This window comes from Jaculus jaculus, chromosome 14 (genome assembly GCF_020740685.1).
Source record: "Jaculus jaculus isolate mJacJac1 chromosome 14, mJacJac1.mat.Y.cur, whole genome shotgun sequence".
In the NCBI taxonomy this organism is placed as follows: Eukaryota; Metazoa; Chordata; class Mammalia; order Rodentia; family Dipodidae; genus Jaculus; species Jaculus jaculus.
The window spans coordinates 73640706-73657415 of NC_059115.1; the positions used below are offsets into that span (position 1 = coordinate 73640706).

The window sequence follows — 16710 nt, forward strand, 5'->3', positions numbered from 1 at the left end:
AGTGCCGTGACGGCTAAGCCATCTCTCCAGCCCTGGTATGCATCATATTTGGTATCACAAGAGAAGCAAGACAGGAAAGGAAGAAGAGCAGAGGGAAATGATGCAAGTGGAGGTGTCCTGTGAAGTCTGCGACATTGCACAAACACTCATGAGAGGAGAACTGGACAGGGTGGAACACTGGGCAAGAAACGAGAAGGGAATAAATCCCAGCACTACAAAGAAGCCATGGTCAAACACAGAGATCGTGAAAACAAAGATGTTGGCATAAAATACTGGTGGAAATCAGAGTAGGTGAAAAACAGATACCCAAGTTTTAATTAAGTAGATTTTGCTTAACATGAAAAGCAAATGTTCAAAATAAACTGTAATGCAAAAAGACCAAGTTACAGAACAGACTGTATAGCACAATTCCATTTGTGCAAGAATAAGATACAGATGCTTGAATATGTGGAAGAATATATTTATATATAATAACAAAGTATTAACAGTTGTTGTCTCTAAACATAGAAATGAAAGATCTAGAAGCATTCAAGGGAATTTCCTCTTTATATATTTACATCCCTCTGTATTGTTTGAGATTCTACCAAGAACATGCGTTTCTTTTTAGTAAGATAAACAAAAAAGTGGAGGAAAGGGACTTCTCTGATAAACTAGAAGCAGACTCATTGAGAGAAATTGCCTTCTTCAAATGTAGACACCATGGGGCCCCAAACTAACAACAAAAGAAAAAGAAACTGAAGATAAAACAAATTCCTAAACTTAAGACAGAGTTTTCATTAATGAAAGCATCAACTTATTGTGGACTCGATGCCACAGCATGAGCCCACGAGCATCTCCTGACCTGCTGTGGGACCAGGCCTCGGAGCCCGCCCGCCCGCCCGCCTGCAGTCACGGCCCAGGCACAGGGAACGCCGGGCCACTGAGCTAGAGGAAGCCCAGCGCCACGTCAGAGCGCAGCTCCGGGCCCCCAGGCTGACTGTACCTCTTCAAAATGAAGCGTCCCATTCAAGGGACTGAGATCATCCTTGGCCTTCTCTTCTACAGCCCAGTGAAGTCGGACAGCTCCTTTTCCGCCAGGGGATCGGACCACGGTCAGTGTCACATAGGACTCAGGGTCCTCAGACAGCAGGGGCTCATCAACCATTACCTGGAAGAAAATCCGACATGGCAAAGGCCTATCAGGAGAAACAAACAGAACTTTTCTTTTTCTTTTTCTTACAATCATTGCAGTTTGAATTTTGAATGCTCTTGGTGATGATGTGTTAGTCACGGGGCAGGAGAAAAATCTCTCCCAATTTCATCTCCTTCCATTTCTGGATGTTCGACTACATGGCTTCTCCTGTCTTCTGTTGCAGGTCGGAGGCTCACAGGACTGAGCCCTGTCAACGAGCAGCTGACGGAAGTGAAATGTACTGACACACAACGTCCCATCGTCTCTCTGCCCAAGTGCTGCGTAGACAGAGAAGATGACCACGACCTCGAGGACCTCACGGTCCGTACTGACCAGGGACACTGGTGTAGTATTTTTGCACAAAGAAATAACACTCTGATTTAAGAATGGAGACATGGGGAGCTCCTTGTAACAGCAAGCAGGGTCCCCAAATAATGCAGGTACAAACCATCCCATGGATTGTCATGAGTTTGTAGACCTCAAAGAGTCAAGGTTTAAAGCAGCTTTTATTAACCTTGTTGAGTCACGAGTTGGCTGCCTTTATCAGGAGATGAAACATGAAAGAAAAGTAATTTTGACACTGAGATAGAATCTAAATTAATAACCTGGTTTCAAGTGGATAGTGATTGTTTTCTCACTCCCCCATATTAAAGGAGTTTAACATGATAATTTACCAGTGCTAGTATTTTTGTATACAAGTCCTTATGAAAAGATCTGGCTTGAGTGATTACACATGTTGAATTTATAAAGAAATGTCCAAAATGAACCAATAATATCCATTTATATAAATTCAAAATGTAACACAATGCTTTCCGTTTTGAATACAGAAACTTAACACGCATGTTACATAATCCTGTTTGGATTTTTTTTTCCCACAAAGCTTTGTATCAGAATCAAGAATAGTTTAGAGCTAAGTGATGTTTACTGAGCTTTTACTTTGTGTCCTTTTTTTTTGGTTTTTCAAGGTAGGGTCTCACTCTAGTCCAGGCTGACCTGGAACTCACTCTGTATTCTCAGGGTGGCCTCAAACTCACAGCGATCTTCCTACATCTGCTTCCTGAGTGCTGAGATTAAATGCATGTGCCACCACGCCCAGCATGTGTCCATTCTTACACATGCGTTTACCTTATTTAAGCCCACAGAAACTCTTAGAACTCTGAGGACACACACTTGGGTATAAGGAATCTAGAATCTAATTCAGATGTCTTAACACCATGCCAAGACCACTCCTTTGGAACAAAAAACACTTAAGAAAGAAAGGAATTATAAGCAAGCTTCACATGGATGCATTTTCTGATTCCGCGCATACGCAGTATTTCAGCTTGTTTCCTATGCAGCCATGAGTCTCTGCTCGTCTGTGTCTGCATTAGCACCCCAAAGCCCCCTCATCGCAGCCTGGGCATCCTGACAGGCTGCTATTAACAACCTTCTCCAAAGTGCTCCAGTCCATTGTCCCGTCACCAGCTAAGGTGAACAGAATACTCACTGTGAACGGTAGTACGTTTTCCATGCGTGCTAAAAGGCACACTCTGTATTGTGAGGATGCTTTGTGGTAAGTGGGGACATAAAAAAAGCAACAGAAAAGGGCTGAGCAACACGCCACTTCTAGTTCTCTCAACAACAAAAGCAGCAACCGACACTCAATGAGTGTAAGGCCCACGAGTCAGCGCTTTCCCCGTGCCAGCCTGGGCATGCCTCACAGCGGCCGGGGAGTGCCGGGAGCCTAATGCTTACTTTTAGATCCCAAAAAAATTCGGAAATTTGAAGCTATTACAATAACTTTTCAAGCATGCTTAAATTAGGTTGAGAGCACTAAGTATATGACATCAGTTAAGACAAAATGAATAAGCAACAATTATTTATGAACAATAGTATAACGTCATTTTCCATTCTAGGAAGGCAACCTTATAAACACATGATTGAATGCTCAAGTTCAAAACTGTTGTTAAAAGGAATAACATTATTATTTTAAGTTTCACCAATTGAGGATTTTAACACTAAACCCTGAATTAACTTTTATCTAAACTCAGACACTAGTCAATACTTTGTAAAAATTAAAATGCATATTTAGATGTATTAAAATATGCAAATAAATGTTGCATATATGTGAAAAATATGGTGTGATTGGAAATACAACGAAACAATAATTCTGTATGATATTACCGTTATCCGAGGGTAGTGAGGATATCCCAGGATACACAGTAGAGAAACTTTACCATCTTCCTTATACACTTTTGTATTTCCCAGACTTTTTATACTGCCTAAAAGTCATGGTTACTCTCATGCCAATCTATTACCCTTACAAAGACTTCTGCTGACTTCTTCCCAAGGAAGAAAATAGTCTCATTCAGTTCACATAGTGCCAATTTTATTATGAAATTGAAATTACACTGACCATGTAATTAGGCAATTATTAGACTATATTTAAAGTCTGAAGTGTCTGTAAAGCTCAGGTCAGACAGACAAACTGCAAACCCACAGAACAGGAAAAGATAAGGGGCACTATTAAAAATGATCCATGATGAATTATTGATTACCTGTAAGAGATTAAAGTGAATAGTGACATATGTAGCCGGGAAAGTAATTGTGTAAATAGAACTTACCTGAAGATCTTTTAAATATGTATGTGTGTGTGTGTATTATTTGTGAGCAAAAAGAGAGAGAAAATGGGCAGATGAAGGCCTCCTGCCACTGAAAATGAACTCCAGACACACGTCTCCACTTTGTGTATCAGGCTTTACATGGGCACTGGGGAATTAAACCCATGCCAGCAGGCTTTACCAACAAATGCCTTCAACTGTTGAGCCACCTCCCTAGCCCTGAGGATATTTATGACTATCTTGAATTTCCTTCAAAAATAAAGTCTAAATAATTATGATATACTATAGTGTTTCATATTTAAGAGAGTAATAATTTCATATCTCATCAAACCAACCTACACAGACATTTAATTGTACGATTAGTTAAGCTTTATTTCCGTGCTCAACGGTTAAATCAATAATTATTGGTTCATTCTGTTTAACCATGAAAAAAACCAGGCAATGCGAAGAAAAAGGGAAGAAATAAGGAGAATTACAGAGCTGGAAACAGAGGATGCTATATCTTGTTCAAATTAAGTTAAGATAAAATGAGAAGACAATGAGTAATAAGAAATCTCTGATCCCATCTTAAGAAATCCTCCCCAGACCCGTAACAGGAGCCCTCCTCTCGCCAGGTGCTCTAGCAGCAGAGCAGGCGCAGGCAGAGGCAAGGAAAGAACTCCTGGTCTACTATAAGGCACAAAGAAGAGTCTATTCCCTGCTGACTGCCTGATGTTCACAGTTCTCACTGTCAAATTGTTTGCATAGGCTGAAGGAGGGTCTCCTCAACCAATAGCCAACTCAAAAGATCCTTGAAAAAAAAGACTCACTAAGAAGGGGAATGAAGAATTTCAATACAAATAAAGACACATTTTTACTGAAAACTACATCCCCCCCCAAAAAAAATTGGGGTGTCCCTGATATATTTAACTTACAGTCTTTTCTTCAAATCCAAATACTCCAAGTGGAGAATCATTCTGGGGAATCACAACAGTCACCACCGCGTCATCACCAATCCTGCCGCCGCCAGACACGCTGCTCAAGGAGATGCTGAACATCTCCGGGAGTTCAAACTCGGCATCGTCGTCTATGCTGACTTCTATCACCGCAGCAATCTATAAAAGACAACGCAGGAAGGCAGGGCGAAAGAGGAAAGGACAGGGGAGGAAACAATATAATAAATATAGTTCTGCATATATATTTTAATTCTTAGTTGACACTTAGAAATAAAACATGATACAGAAGAAAAATATGATCGGGGCAATTATATCCAAAATGCTTAAAATCATAAGTATTTATATGATTTTGAAGTCAGAAACTTACAACCTATTTATTTTAAGATACATAATGTATAAAATAAAATATAGCACATTTTATTAGGAATACAAAAAAACTTATGTACTTGTACAAACTTTCCAAGTGTGATGCTGGCTCTAACAATCATTGTACAAACATAAAACCTAGTGTGCTTGATCTTAATACTGCATCGCATCAAATGGAACAATAAAACTATCATTGTCTTGTATAATTAAATCCCATTTGCTTCAAATATTCTTCTTTCAGGGAAAAAGAAAGATAAAGGAAAACAAAGTGATTATTTTTAAATGGTTTTAATCAGGATTTAGTTTACTTTATCAGGGTCTATGTCAAGTTTTTATAAAATTATAAATACAACTTTTCCCAGCTTCTGATTTCACTAGTGGTCATAAAACTATCCCAGCTCCATCTTCACATTAAAATCTTTCTCGGTATACTACAAGGAAGTTTCAGTATTTGACACAGAAATTTGTCAGGAAACAAATATACCTAAAACCGTTAACAATTCGGAAAAACAAGAAACGTGGATGCCATGCTCATATACGTGGGAGCCTGAATAAAATCAGATGCTATAATGGAAGCTTGTTAAAAGTCTGTATTTAAAATTTGTGCTGTACACGAGAGAACACCCTCCAACAGGATGTGACATCGCACAGACATGACAGTCTAGTAGGCGCCCGTACATGACTGGACTTCACGTCCGCACTCAAAAGAATGATGACGAAACCAGTCTTCCAGTTGCTTTGAACAGTTCATTCATCTGCCACCAGTTTTTTCATAAACTTTTTAATTTTAATTTTTACTTATTTATTTGACAGAGAAAGAGGGAGAAAGAGAGAGAGAGAATGGGCGCGTCAGGGACTTTATCCACTGCAAACAAACTCCAGATGCAAGTGCCCCCTTGTGCATCTGGCTAACGTGGGTCCTGGGGAATCGAGCCTGGGTCCATTAACTTTGCAGGCAAATGCCTTAGCCACTAAGCCATCCCTCCAGCCCTTTTAACCACCACTTTTAACATAAAATATCTCAATTACTTGCATTACCCTGTCCTATTTAGCAGAAAATATTTCTAAGTTCAAAGAAAGAACAAATAAACCACTTCATGGTTTCAAAGCCCTGAATGATAACAGATGCTCATTCAGGCTTTACTGCACCCCAGGAGCACCTGGGGAGTTGTGGGTGCCGTGGACATTCGCGTAGGCCAAGCACCTCTGGTTGGCTTCTGCTAGCTGAGGGAGTTACATGGTTGTCCCATGCTTTTCTCCTTTTTCCTTTAACATATTTACAAACATATCTTACTTACACAATGCCCAGTTTACAAAATTTGTAACTCTTAGAGAACAGCTTACAATTCTTAATGCTGCTTGGACTGAAACTAGAATATCATATTTCAAAATTTTCAGGGTTTTAACTATTTGGTCCCTTTCTGTCATTTTTGTCTTTTTAAGTTGTAAAGGAAGCTGTGTGTACTAACAAATGTACACACTTAGGCTTCCACGTGTAAATATATAAGTATGTAGATCTATGAACATTAAGAAGTAAGAATGCCTGCGAAGCCTAAGGACCCATGGCTGACTCTTCAGACCCCACATAAGCCAGACACACAAGGTGATACAAGTGGGTAAGGTCGCACGTGCACACGAGGGGCACACACGCCTGGAGTTCAATTACAGGGGCTGGAGGCCCTGGTGTGCAAATTCTCCCCCTCTCTCTCCCTCCATTCCTCCTTCCCCCTCTCTTTCTTGCTCTCACTCTCTTGCATTAAAAAAAGGCCAGTGTTTGGGCTTGCCTCAATTAAAAAAAAAATGAAGGCACTAAAGTGAATATGAATAGTCTATTCACCAGGCAGTTTTTTTAAAATATTGCTAGACACCTTTAAGCCAATTACTACCCTGTTCCATAGCATCTAATTTAAATGGACTCCGAGCAATTCAAGAAAGGGTAGAATTCTAGCATTTTAGCATTCTCTTCCTATGCCCACTAGTAGGTTATACAGAAATTAATAAGACTTATGTTTAACTTGACATAAAACACTTGGAGTAAAATACATGAACAATTATTAGTGCATGTTTGTTTCTTTGGTAGATGCCTATAAATATTGGAAATAAACCCCGAAACATAAATGTGTTCATCACTAGCATACCTGTCCATCTGCGAACTCAAGAATCCCCTGAGATGGCTTAAAGTCTTCCGGGCCAGCACTGTCTGGTGTTGTTATCCAGTGAACAGTCACTGCCCCAAAGCTTCCAGCCAGCCGGGCCACAGGAACTTGCAGAAGGTTCAAGGGCGGAGCAACCTCATAGGCAGTAACGACTCCTCTAACATCCTTTAACAAAGAATTTAAGTTGAAAGTCAAGAAGACATTAAGAACAAAACTCTCCTAAGTTGTCACTTGTTAAACTTATTATTACCAATTACATCTCTCACACTGTGTCTCTCAGAGTAGAAATTAATGGCTAGACTGAAGTATGTAAAAGAGGTCTCCTGAACTTCCACACTGGAACTTAAGGCAAGCAGGCTCAATCAGTCCTGTCATCTACCTCAAAGAGAATGAACAATGAGATCACGATGCAAATTCAATTACTGATTTGCAAATGTATGGAAGAAAAACCAATTATTTCTTTCAAAAAATATCAAACAGTCACCATGTTATCAAGGACAAATTACATTACTATAAAAATGTGAAAGTGCATCTCACTCTGGTAACATGAAACTTAAAAATTCCTCTGGCGTCGTCATTTTCGTCAATCATGACCTCTGCAATTTCCATCCTCGGCCTCCAGGCCCTTGGCTGCTCTGCAGGGAAGTCGGAGGTGACCAGGACGACCTCGGTGATGGTGACCATAAATCCTTCCTCCAACTCGGGAGTCTCATCCTGATGAGGTGGCGAAAGACAGTGCTGGGTTTTATTGTTGTCTATGTTGTTCTAACCATGTTGTCTAGGCTGGTCTCGAACCTAGGGGATCAAGCGATCCTGCAACCTCAGCATTCTCAGTAACTCGAACACAAAGGTTTGCCTTCACGGTTGGCCGAGCATTTTAGAGATCTTTAATTTGCATTGGAAACCTGAGATCTTTCAGTAAGCAACTGACCATCCACAAGAATGGGAAACTCAGGCTGGAGAGATTGCTTAGTGGTTAAGGCACTTGCCTGCAAAGCCAAAGGTACCAGGTTGAATTGCCCAGGATTCACGTTAGCCGAATGCATAAGCGGGTGCACACATCTACAGTTGGTTAGCAGCAGCTGGAGGTCCTGGTGCCCTCATTCTCTGCCCCCATCCATCTCTCTCTCTTTCTCTCTCCCCTTCCTTTCTATTTCTCTCTATATCTCTCAAATAAATAAAAGAATTTTTTTTTAAAAAAGAATGGGAAACTACCACACATAAAAAGGTTTCTTGCTATGTTTAATAAACTGCTATTCTCAGCTTCCGAATCTATGTGACATTCAAAATTAATGCTGATGTTTCAATGGGGACTGCAAGTTTGGTAGCAAATAAAATAATGCTTTAACAGTCTACCCCACAACCCTGACAGATATACTAAAAATAAATTTATAAAATACTAATAAATCTTATATACATCTGAAAAGGGAAAAGATTAGACTTAAAAATCTACAGGTAATCCTATACTTCAGTTAATTTTCAAAAACAATTACTTTACTTTCAAATAGGTAATAAAAATTTCAAGCTATAAAGAAAATGTACAGTTCTCCCCATCTGGCCCTTGTGCCCACCTTATATGGCCCTCTCCAAAAGACGCTATCGCATGAGATCACCAATATGATTAGCAGGTATAGTAACATAATTATATAATGCTAAACAATAACATATGTTTATAATATATATGTTAGTATTACAGCATGTGCTTATAAACACAATCTGGTGCTAGGGATTGAACCCATGGCCTTTAGAAAGCTAGGCAAGCATGTTATCTATTAAGACGATCACAATTTCACATTTAAGGGAATGGCCTTTTACTTTTTTATATAGTAATATGATCTATACTTACTGGCAAAATGGCAACTTTAGCATTAGTTTCTTTTGTGTTTTCTTTCATTGTTATTATTGTTTCTTGCAACATATAATCTTCATTCTCAGTAGCCTGGTTATTGATGTGCAGTAAGAAATTGGGTTTAGCTATCAAGTGAATGGCAATATCTCCAAATAGGCCTTTGTCTCGAACAATTTGTAACTGAAGAATGGTGATATTCTCTATGAAATAAACATGCCTTAAGTTACCCACTTTCTATTTGCTATTCCAAGCACTCAGGCTGGAATGTACTATCCTTTAGTCAGTTAAAAGGTACAATAAATACAACTTACACTTTTTCATGAGAAATGGCTTATCACTAGAAGAGTGGTTTTGTTTCTATAGTGAAGTGCCTATCACAAGGTTCAAGGTGTTTCACAACACTTAGTTTTTATTTTAATTTCTCAAAATTAAAATTTAATGTTACATAAACTTTTAAAAAATCACTCTCTCCCCATTTTATGAGGTACTGAGGATTAAATATTATATCTTTATTTCCAAAAGACAGATTGTGATTCCTAGCAATTATCAAGTGTTTAAAAATATTTACTGATAAAAACAGACTATTTTATTGTGAGTCTATTCTAGGTACCATTTTGGGTGACAAGTACTTTGAAGCAAGCACTTTTGACCATGGAGCAGTTTACCTAGCCCCTTGACAAGAACTTTCAGTACCAAGGACATTTAACACTATGGTTTACTGTGCCCTGTAATTACTGAAAATATATGAAGAGAAAATCCAAGTGAGGAAGGAGAATAAAGAAATAATTTCAAAGAGTATTTCTTAGCCTTTTGGCTAAGATCAAGTGTAGGAATGATTTTAAAGGAAGTAAAACCCATCTCCTATACCACAATGACTTAAATACTAAAACTCATATTATGAAAGCAGGTCCTTAGAAATTAAAAGTATTAGGTGCTAGAGAGATGGTTTAGCAATGAAGCACTGACTTGCAAAGCCAAAGGACCCAAGTTTGATACCCAGGACCCATGTAAGCCACATGCACAAGGTGGTTTAAACATCTGGACTTCGCTTCCAGCACCTGGAGGCCTTAGCATACCCATTCTCTGTCTGTCTCTCTCATTCTCTTTCTCTTATATATTAATTAATTAATTAAAAATATATAATAGACTACTGATTTGTTTATATGATTATAAATTTTATATGTGCATGCATTTCTGTGTGCGTATGGATACATGTATGTTGGAGGTGTACTTACATATACATATGTGTGTGTAGTTTTGGAGGACAGAGGGTAGCTTCAGGTGTCATGCCTCAGGTACACCACTGACCTCTTTTTAAGACAGTCTCCCTCTGGCCTGCAGCTCACCAGTTAGGCTAGGCTGGCTGGCCAGGGACCCTCCTGTCTGTGTCCCCAGCAAGATTACACAGGTGCACGTCACCATGCCTTGCGTTTGAGCAGGGATGGCGGGGAGCAAGCCCTCATGCTTGCAAAGCAAGAACCTTAATGACTGAGCTACCCAGTCCCATGAGATGCAGCTTAATAAAAATAAAGGAGAATAATCTATCAAATTGAAGACATCTTACAATAGAGCAATTATGCTTCTGGTTACTATAAGAACTAAATAGGACTGGAGAGATGGATTAGCAGTTAAGGAGCCTGCATGAAAAACCAAAAGACCCTGGTTCAATTCCCCAGGGCCCATGTAAGCCAGATGCACAAGGTGTTGCATATGTCTGGAGATCATTTGCAGTGGCTGAAGGCCCTGGTGTGCCCATCCTCATTCTCTCTATCTGCCTCTCCCTCTCTCTCTCTCTCTCTCTCTCTCTCTCTCTCTCTCTCTCTCTCATAGGTAAATTAAAAACTAAATTGAATTTAAAAAAAGAATTAACCAATTTAATTTCATATTCAAATCTGGAAAAAATCATTTAGTAGGCCCTACCTTGAGGCTCTGCCACTCTGGTGAAGAGAGATTCACTGTGCCAGCCCACCAAGCCATAGGGAGAGTCACTGGGCAGGATCGTTACGACAGACTTGTTTCTTCTGGGGTCAATGGCAGCACTTCTCAGTGGGTCCACAACCCCTTCCGTGGTGATGTGGGTGAGTGTGACAATCACAACCTCAGATAACTCCGGTAGGTCATCAGCAAGGACAGTCAGAGTGATTGTAGACAGCACCTGACCCTCCATAAATGAAAGCTAGAAATTCAAAGAAAGAAGATGTATCTTACATTGTGATTATCATTCTGCTCTTAAGAATATTAAAAATTTTGATTTTCTTTTAATATGTCTGTAGCTTAACAAAGGAGAGTTAAGGATTATACTTATGGATGTACAGTTAAATCCAACATCTTTTATAATAGCAGTATAAGAATGTCAAAAAAAAAAGAAAAAAAATCAGCCATTTCTAAAACTGAAGTTAAAAAAACATGTAGCCAAACTGTCATATCCTGGACCTACATTTCATTGAAATATAAAATACAAAGTCTCCTGGGAATTTAATTGTTAGGCACCATATGGACAGGTCGGGAAAAATCAGAGGGCACATCTCTAGTTTGCTACTCTAACTAAATCTAAGATTTAACGAGAAACAAGCCAAAATGGAGGAAGAGAAAGATGAAGAGAGGTGCAAATTGCAGCATCTACCTTGTCTCATGACTGGCGTAAATTGTGAAGTGAAGCAGCCCCGGACAGGCTCTGTCTGCGTCCTGGCTATCATTGTCACTTTATTCCCCACCTCCTTCACTGTCACTTTATCCCCACCTCCTTCACTGTCACTTTATCCCCACCTCCTTCATTGTCACTTTATTCCCCACCTCCTTCACTGTCACTTTATCCCCACCTCCTTCACTGTCACTTTATCCCCACCTCCTTCACTGTCACTTTATCCCCCACCTCCTTCACTGTCACTTTATCCCCACCTCCTTCACTGTCACTTTATCCCCACCTCCTTCACTGTCACTTTATCCCCACCTCCTTCACTGTCACTTTATTCCCCACCTCCCTCACTGTCACTTTATCCCCACCTCCTTCACTGTCACTTTATCCCCACCTCCTTCACTGTCACTTTATCCCCACCTCCTTCACTGTCACTTTATCCCCACCTCCTTCACTGTCACTTTATCCCCACCTCCTTCACTGTCACTTTATCCCCACCTCCTTCACTGTCACTTTATTCCCCACCTCCCTCACTGTCACTTTATCCCCACCTCCCTCACTGTCACTTTATTCCCCACCTCCTTCACTGTCACTTTATCCCCACCTCCTTCACTGTCACTTTATCCCCACCTCCTTCATTGTCACTTTATTCCCCACCTCCTTCACTGTCACTTTATCCCCACCTCCTTCACTGTCACTTTATCCCCACCTCCTTCACTGTCACTTTATCCCCCACCTCCTTCACTGTCACTTTATCCCCACCTCCTTCACTGTCACTTTATCCCCACCTCCTTCACTGTCACTTTATCCCCACCTCCTTCACTGTCACTTTATCCCCACCTCCTTCACTGTCACTTTATCCCCACCTCCTTCACTGTCACTTTATCCCCACCTCCTTCACTGTCACTTTATCCCCCACCTCCTTCACTGTCACTTTATCCCCACCTCCTTCACTGTCACTTTATCCCCACCTCCTTCACTGTCACTTTATCCCCACCTCCTTCACTGTCACTTTATTCCCCACCTCCCTCACTGTCACTTTATCCCCACCTCCTTCACTGTCACTTTATCCCCACCTCCTTCACTGTCACTTTATCCCCACCTCCTTCACTGTCACTTTATTCCCCACCTCCCTCACTGTCACTTTATCCCCACCTCCTTCACTGTCACTTTATCCCCACCTCCCTCACTGTCACTTTATCCCCACCTCCTTCACTGTCACTTTATCCCCACCTCCTTCACTGTCACTTTATCCCCACCTCCTTCACTGTCACTTTATCCCCCACCTCCTTCCTGTCACTTTATCCCCACCTCCTTCACTGTCACTTTATCCCCACCTCCTTCACTGTCACTTTATCCCCACCTCCTTCACTGTCACTTTATTCCCCACCTCCCTCACTGTCACTTTATCCCCACCTCCTTCACTGTCACTTTATCCCCACCTCCTTCACTGTCACTTTATCCCCACCTCCTTCACTGTCACTTTATCCCCCACCTCCTTCACTGTCACTTTATCCCCACCTCCTTCACTGTCACTTTATCCCCACCTCCTTCACTGTCACTTTATCCCCACCTCCTTCACTGTCTCTTTATCCCCACCTCCTTCACTGTCACTTTATCCCCACCTCCTTCACTGTCACTTTATTCCCCACCTCCTTCACTGTCACTTTATCCCCACCTCCTTCACTGTCACTTTATCCCCACCTCCTTCACTGTCTCTTTATCCCCACCTCCTTCACTGTCACTTTATCCCCACCTCCTTCACTGTCACTTTATTCCCCACCTCCTTCACTGTCACTTTATCCCCACCTCCTTCACTGTCACTTTATTCCCCACCTCCTTCACTGTCACTTTATCCCCACCTCCTTCACTGTCACTTTATCCCCACCTCCTTCACTGTCTCTTTATCCCCACCTCCTTCACTGTCACTTTATCCCCACCTCCTTCACTGTCACTTTATTCCCCACCTCCTTCACTGTCACTTTATCCCCCACCTCCTTCACTGTCACTTTATCCCCATACCCCCTTCACTGTCACTTTATCCCCCACCTCCTTCACTGTCACTTTATCCCCACCTCCTTCACTGTCACTTTATCCCCACCTCCTTCACTGTCACTTTATCCCCCACCTCCTTCACTGTCACTTTATCCCCCACCTCCTTCACTGTCACTTTATCCCCACCTCCTTCACTGTCACTTTATCCCCCACCTCCTTCACTGTCACTTTATCCCCACCTCCTTCACTGTCACTTTATCCCCACCTCCTTCACTGTCACTTTATCCCCACCTCCTTCACTGTCACTTTATCCCCACCTCCTTCACTGTCACTTTATCCCCCACCTCCTTCACTGTCACTTTATCCCCCACCTCCTTCACTGTCACTTTATCCCCACCTCCTTCACTGTCACTTTATCCCCACCTCCTTCACTGTCACTTTATCCCCACCTCCTTCACTGTCACTTTATCCCCACCTCCTTCACTGTCACTTTATTCCCCACCTCCTTCACTGTCACTTTATCCCCCACCTCCTTCACTGTCACTTTATCCCCACCTCCTTCACTGTCACTTTATCCCCACCTCCTTCACTGTCACTTTATCCCCACCTCCTTCACTGTCACTTTATCCCCCACCTCCTTCACTGTCACTTTATCCCCACCTCCTTCACTGTCACTTTATCCCCACCTCCTTCACTGTCACTTTATTCCCCACCTCCTTCACTGTCACTTTATCCCCACCTCCTTCACTGTCACTTTATCCCCCACCTCCTTCACTGTCACTTTATCCCCACCTCCTTCACTGTCACTTTATCCCCCACCTCCCTCACTGTCACTTTATCCCCCACCTCCTTCACTGTCACTTTATCCCCACCTCCTTCACTGTCACTTTATCCCCACCTCCTTCACTGTCACTTTATCCCCACCTCCTTCACTGTCACTTTATCCCCACCTCCTTCACTGTCACTTTATCCCCACCTCCTTCACTGTCACTTTATCCCCACCTCCTTCACTGTCACTTTATCCCCCACCTCCTTCACTGTCACTTTATCCCCCACCTCCTTCACTGTCACTTTATCCCCCACCTCCTTCACTGTCACTTTATCCCCACCTCCTTCACTGTCACTTTATCCCCACCTCCTTCACTGTCACTTTATCCCCACCTCCTTCACTGTCACTTTATCCCCACCTCCTTCACTGTCACTTTATCCCCACCTCCTTCACTGTCACTTTATCCCCACCTCCTTCACTGTCACTTTATCCCCCACCTCCTTCACTGTCACTTTATCCCCACCTCCCTTCACTGTCACTTTATCCCCCACCTCCTTCACTGTCACTTTATCCCCACCTCCTTCACTGTCACTTTATCCCCACCTCCTTCACTGTCACTTTATCCCCACCTCCTTCACTGTCACTTTATCCCCACCTCCTTCACTGTCACTTTATCCCACCTCCTTCACTGTCACTTTATCCCCACCTCCTTCACTGTCACTTTATCCCCACCTCCTTCACTGTCACTTTATCCCCACCTCCTTCACTGTCACTTTATCCCCACCTCCTTCACTGTCACTTTATTCCCCACCTCCTTCACTGTCACTTTATCCCCCACCTCCTTCACTGTCACTTTATCCCCACCTCCTTCACTGTCACTTTATCCCCACCTCCTTCACTGTCACTTTATCCCCACCTCCTTCACTGTCACTTTATCCCCACCTCCTTCACTGTCACTTTATCCCCACCTCCTTCACTGTCACTTTATCCCCACCTCCTTCACTGTCACTTTATCCCCACCTCCTTCACTGTCACTTTATCCCCACCTCCTTCACTGTCACTTTATCCCCACCTCCTTCACTGTCACTTTATCCCCCACCTCCTTCACTGTCACTTTATCCCCCACCTCCTTCACTGTCACTTTATCCCCACCTCCTTCACTGTCACTTTATCCCCACCTCCTTCACTGTCACTTTATCCCCACCTCCTTCACTGTCACTTTATCCCCCACCTCCTTCACTGTCACTTTATCCCCCACCTCCTTCACTGTCACTTTATCCCCACCTCCTTCACTGTCACTTTATCCCCACCTCCTTCACTGTCACTTTATCCCCACCTCCTTCACTGTCACTTTATCCCCACCTCCTTCACTGTCACTTTATCCCCCACCTCCTTCACTGTCACTTTATCCCCACCTCCTTCACTGTCACTTTATCCCCACCTCCTTCACTGTCACTTTATCCCCACCTCCTTCACTGTCACTTTATCCCCACCTCCTTCACTGTCACTTTATCCCCACCTCCTTCACTGTCACTTTATCCCCACCTCCTTCACTGTCACTTTATCCCCCACCTCCTTCACTGTCACTTTATCCCCACCTCCTTCACTGTCACTTTATCCCCACCTCCTTCACTGTCACTTTATCCCCCACCTCCTTCACTGTCACTTTATCCCCACCTCCTTCACTGTCACTTTATCCCCACCTCCTTCACTGTCACTTTATCCCCCACCTCCTTCACTGTCACTTTATCCCCACCCTCCTTCACTGTCACTTTATCCCCACCTCCTTCACTGTCACTTTATCCCCACCTCCTTCACTGTCACTTTATCCCCACCTCCTTCACTGTCACTTTATCCCCCACCTCCTTCACTGTCACTTTATCCCCACCTCCTTCACTGTCACTTTATTCCCCACCTCCTTCACTGTCACTTTATCCCCACCTCCTTCACTGTCACTTTATCCCCACCTCCTTCACTGTCACTTTATCCCCACCTCCTTCACTGTCACTTTATCCCCACCTCCTTCACTGTCACTTTATCCCCCACCTCCTTCACTGTCACTTTATCCCCACCTCCTTCACTGTCACTTTATCCCCCACCTCCTTCACTGTCACTTTATCCCCACCTCCTTCACTGTCACTTTATCCCCACCTCCTTCACTGTCACTTTATCCCCACCTCCTTCACTGTCACTTTATCCCCACCTCCTTCACTGTCACTTTATCCCCCACCTCC

The 16710-nt window shown here is 42.6% G+C and overlaps 1 protein-coding gene across 1 annotated transcript in view; it reads right to left on the bottom strand.

Moving 5' to 3' along the window:
- The window catches only part of Adgrv1 (adhesion G protein-coupled receptor V1), a 535418-nt gene that overhangs the window by 375972 nt on the left and 142736 nt on the right, over positions 1-16710 (bottom strand). The window contains exons 53-58 of the mRNA XM_045133393.1: positions 10998-11253; positions 9075-9277; positions 7766-7942; positions 7211-7393; positions 4686-4865; positions 983-1147 (exon numbers count right to left, since the gene is read on the bottom strand). Coding sequence (XP_044989328.1) covers positions 983-1147; positions 4686-4865; positions 7211-7393; positions 7766-7942; positions 9075-9277; positions 10998-11253 — 1164 coding nt within the window. The remainder of the gene's footprint in view (positions 1-982; positions 1148-4685; positions 4866-7210; positions 7394-7765; positions 7943-9074; positions 9278-10997; positions 11254-16710) is intronic.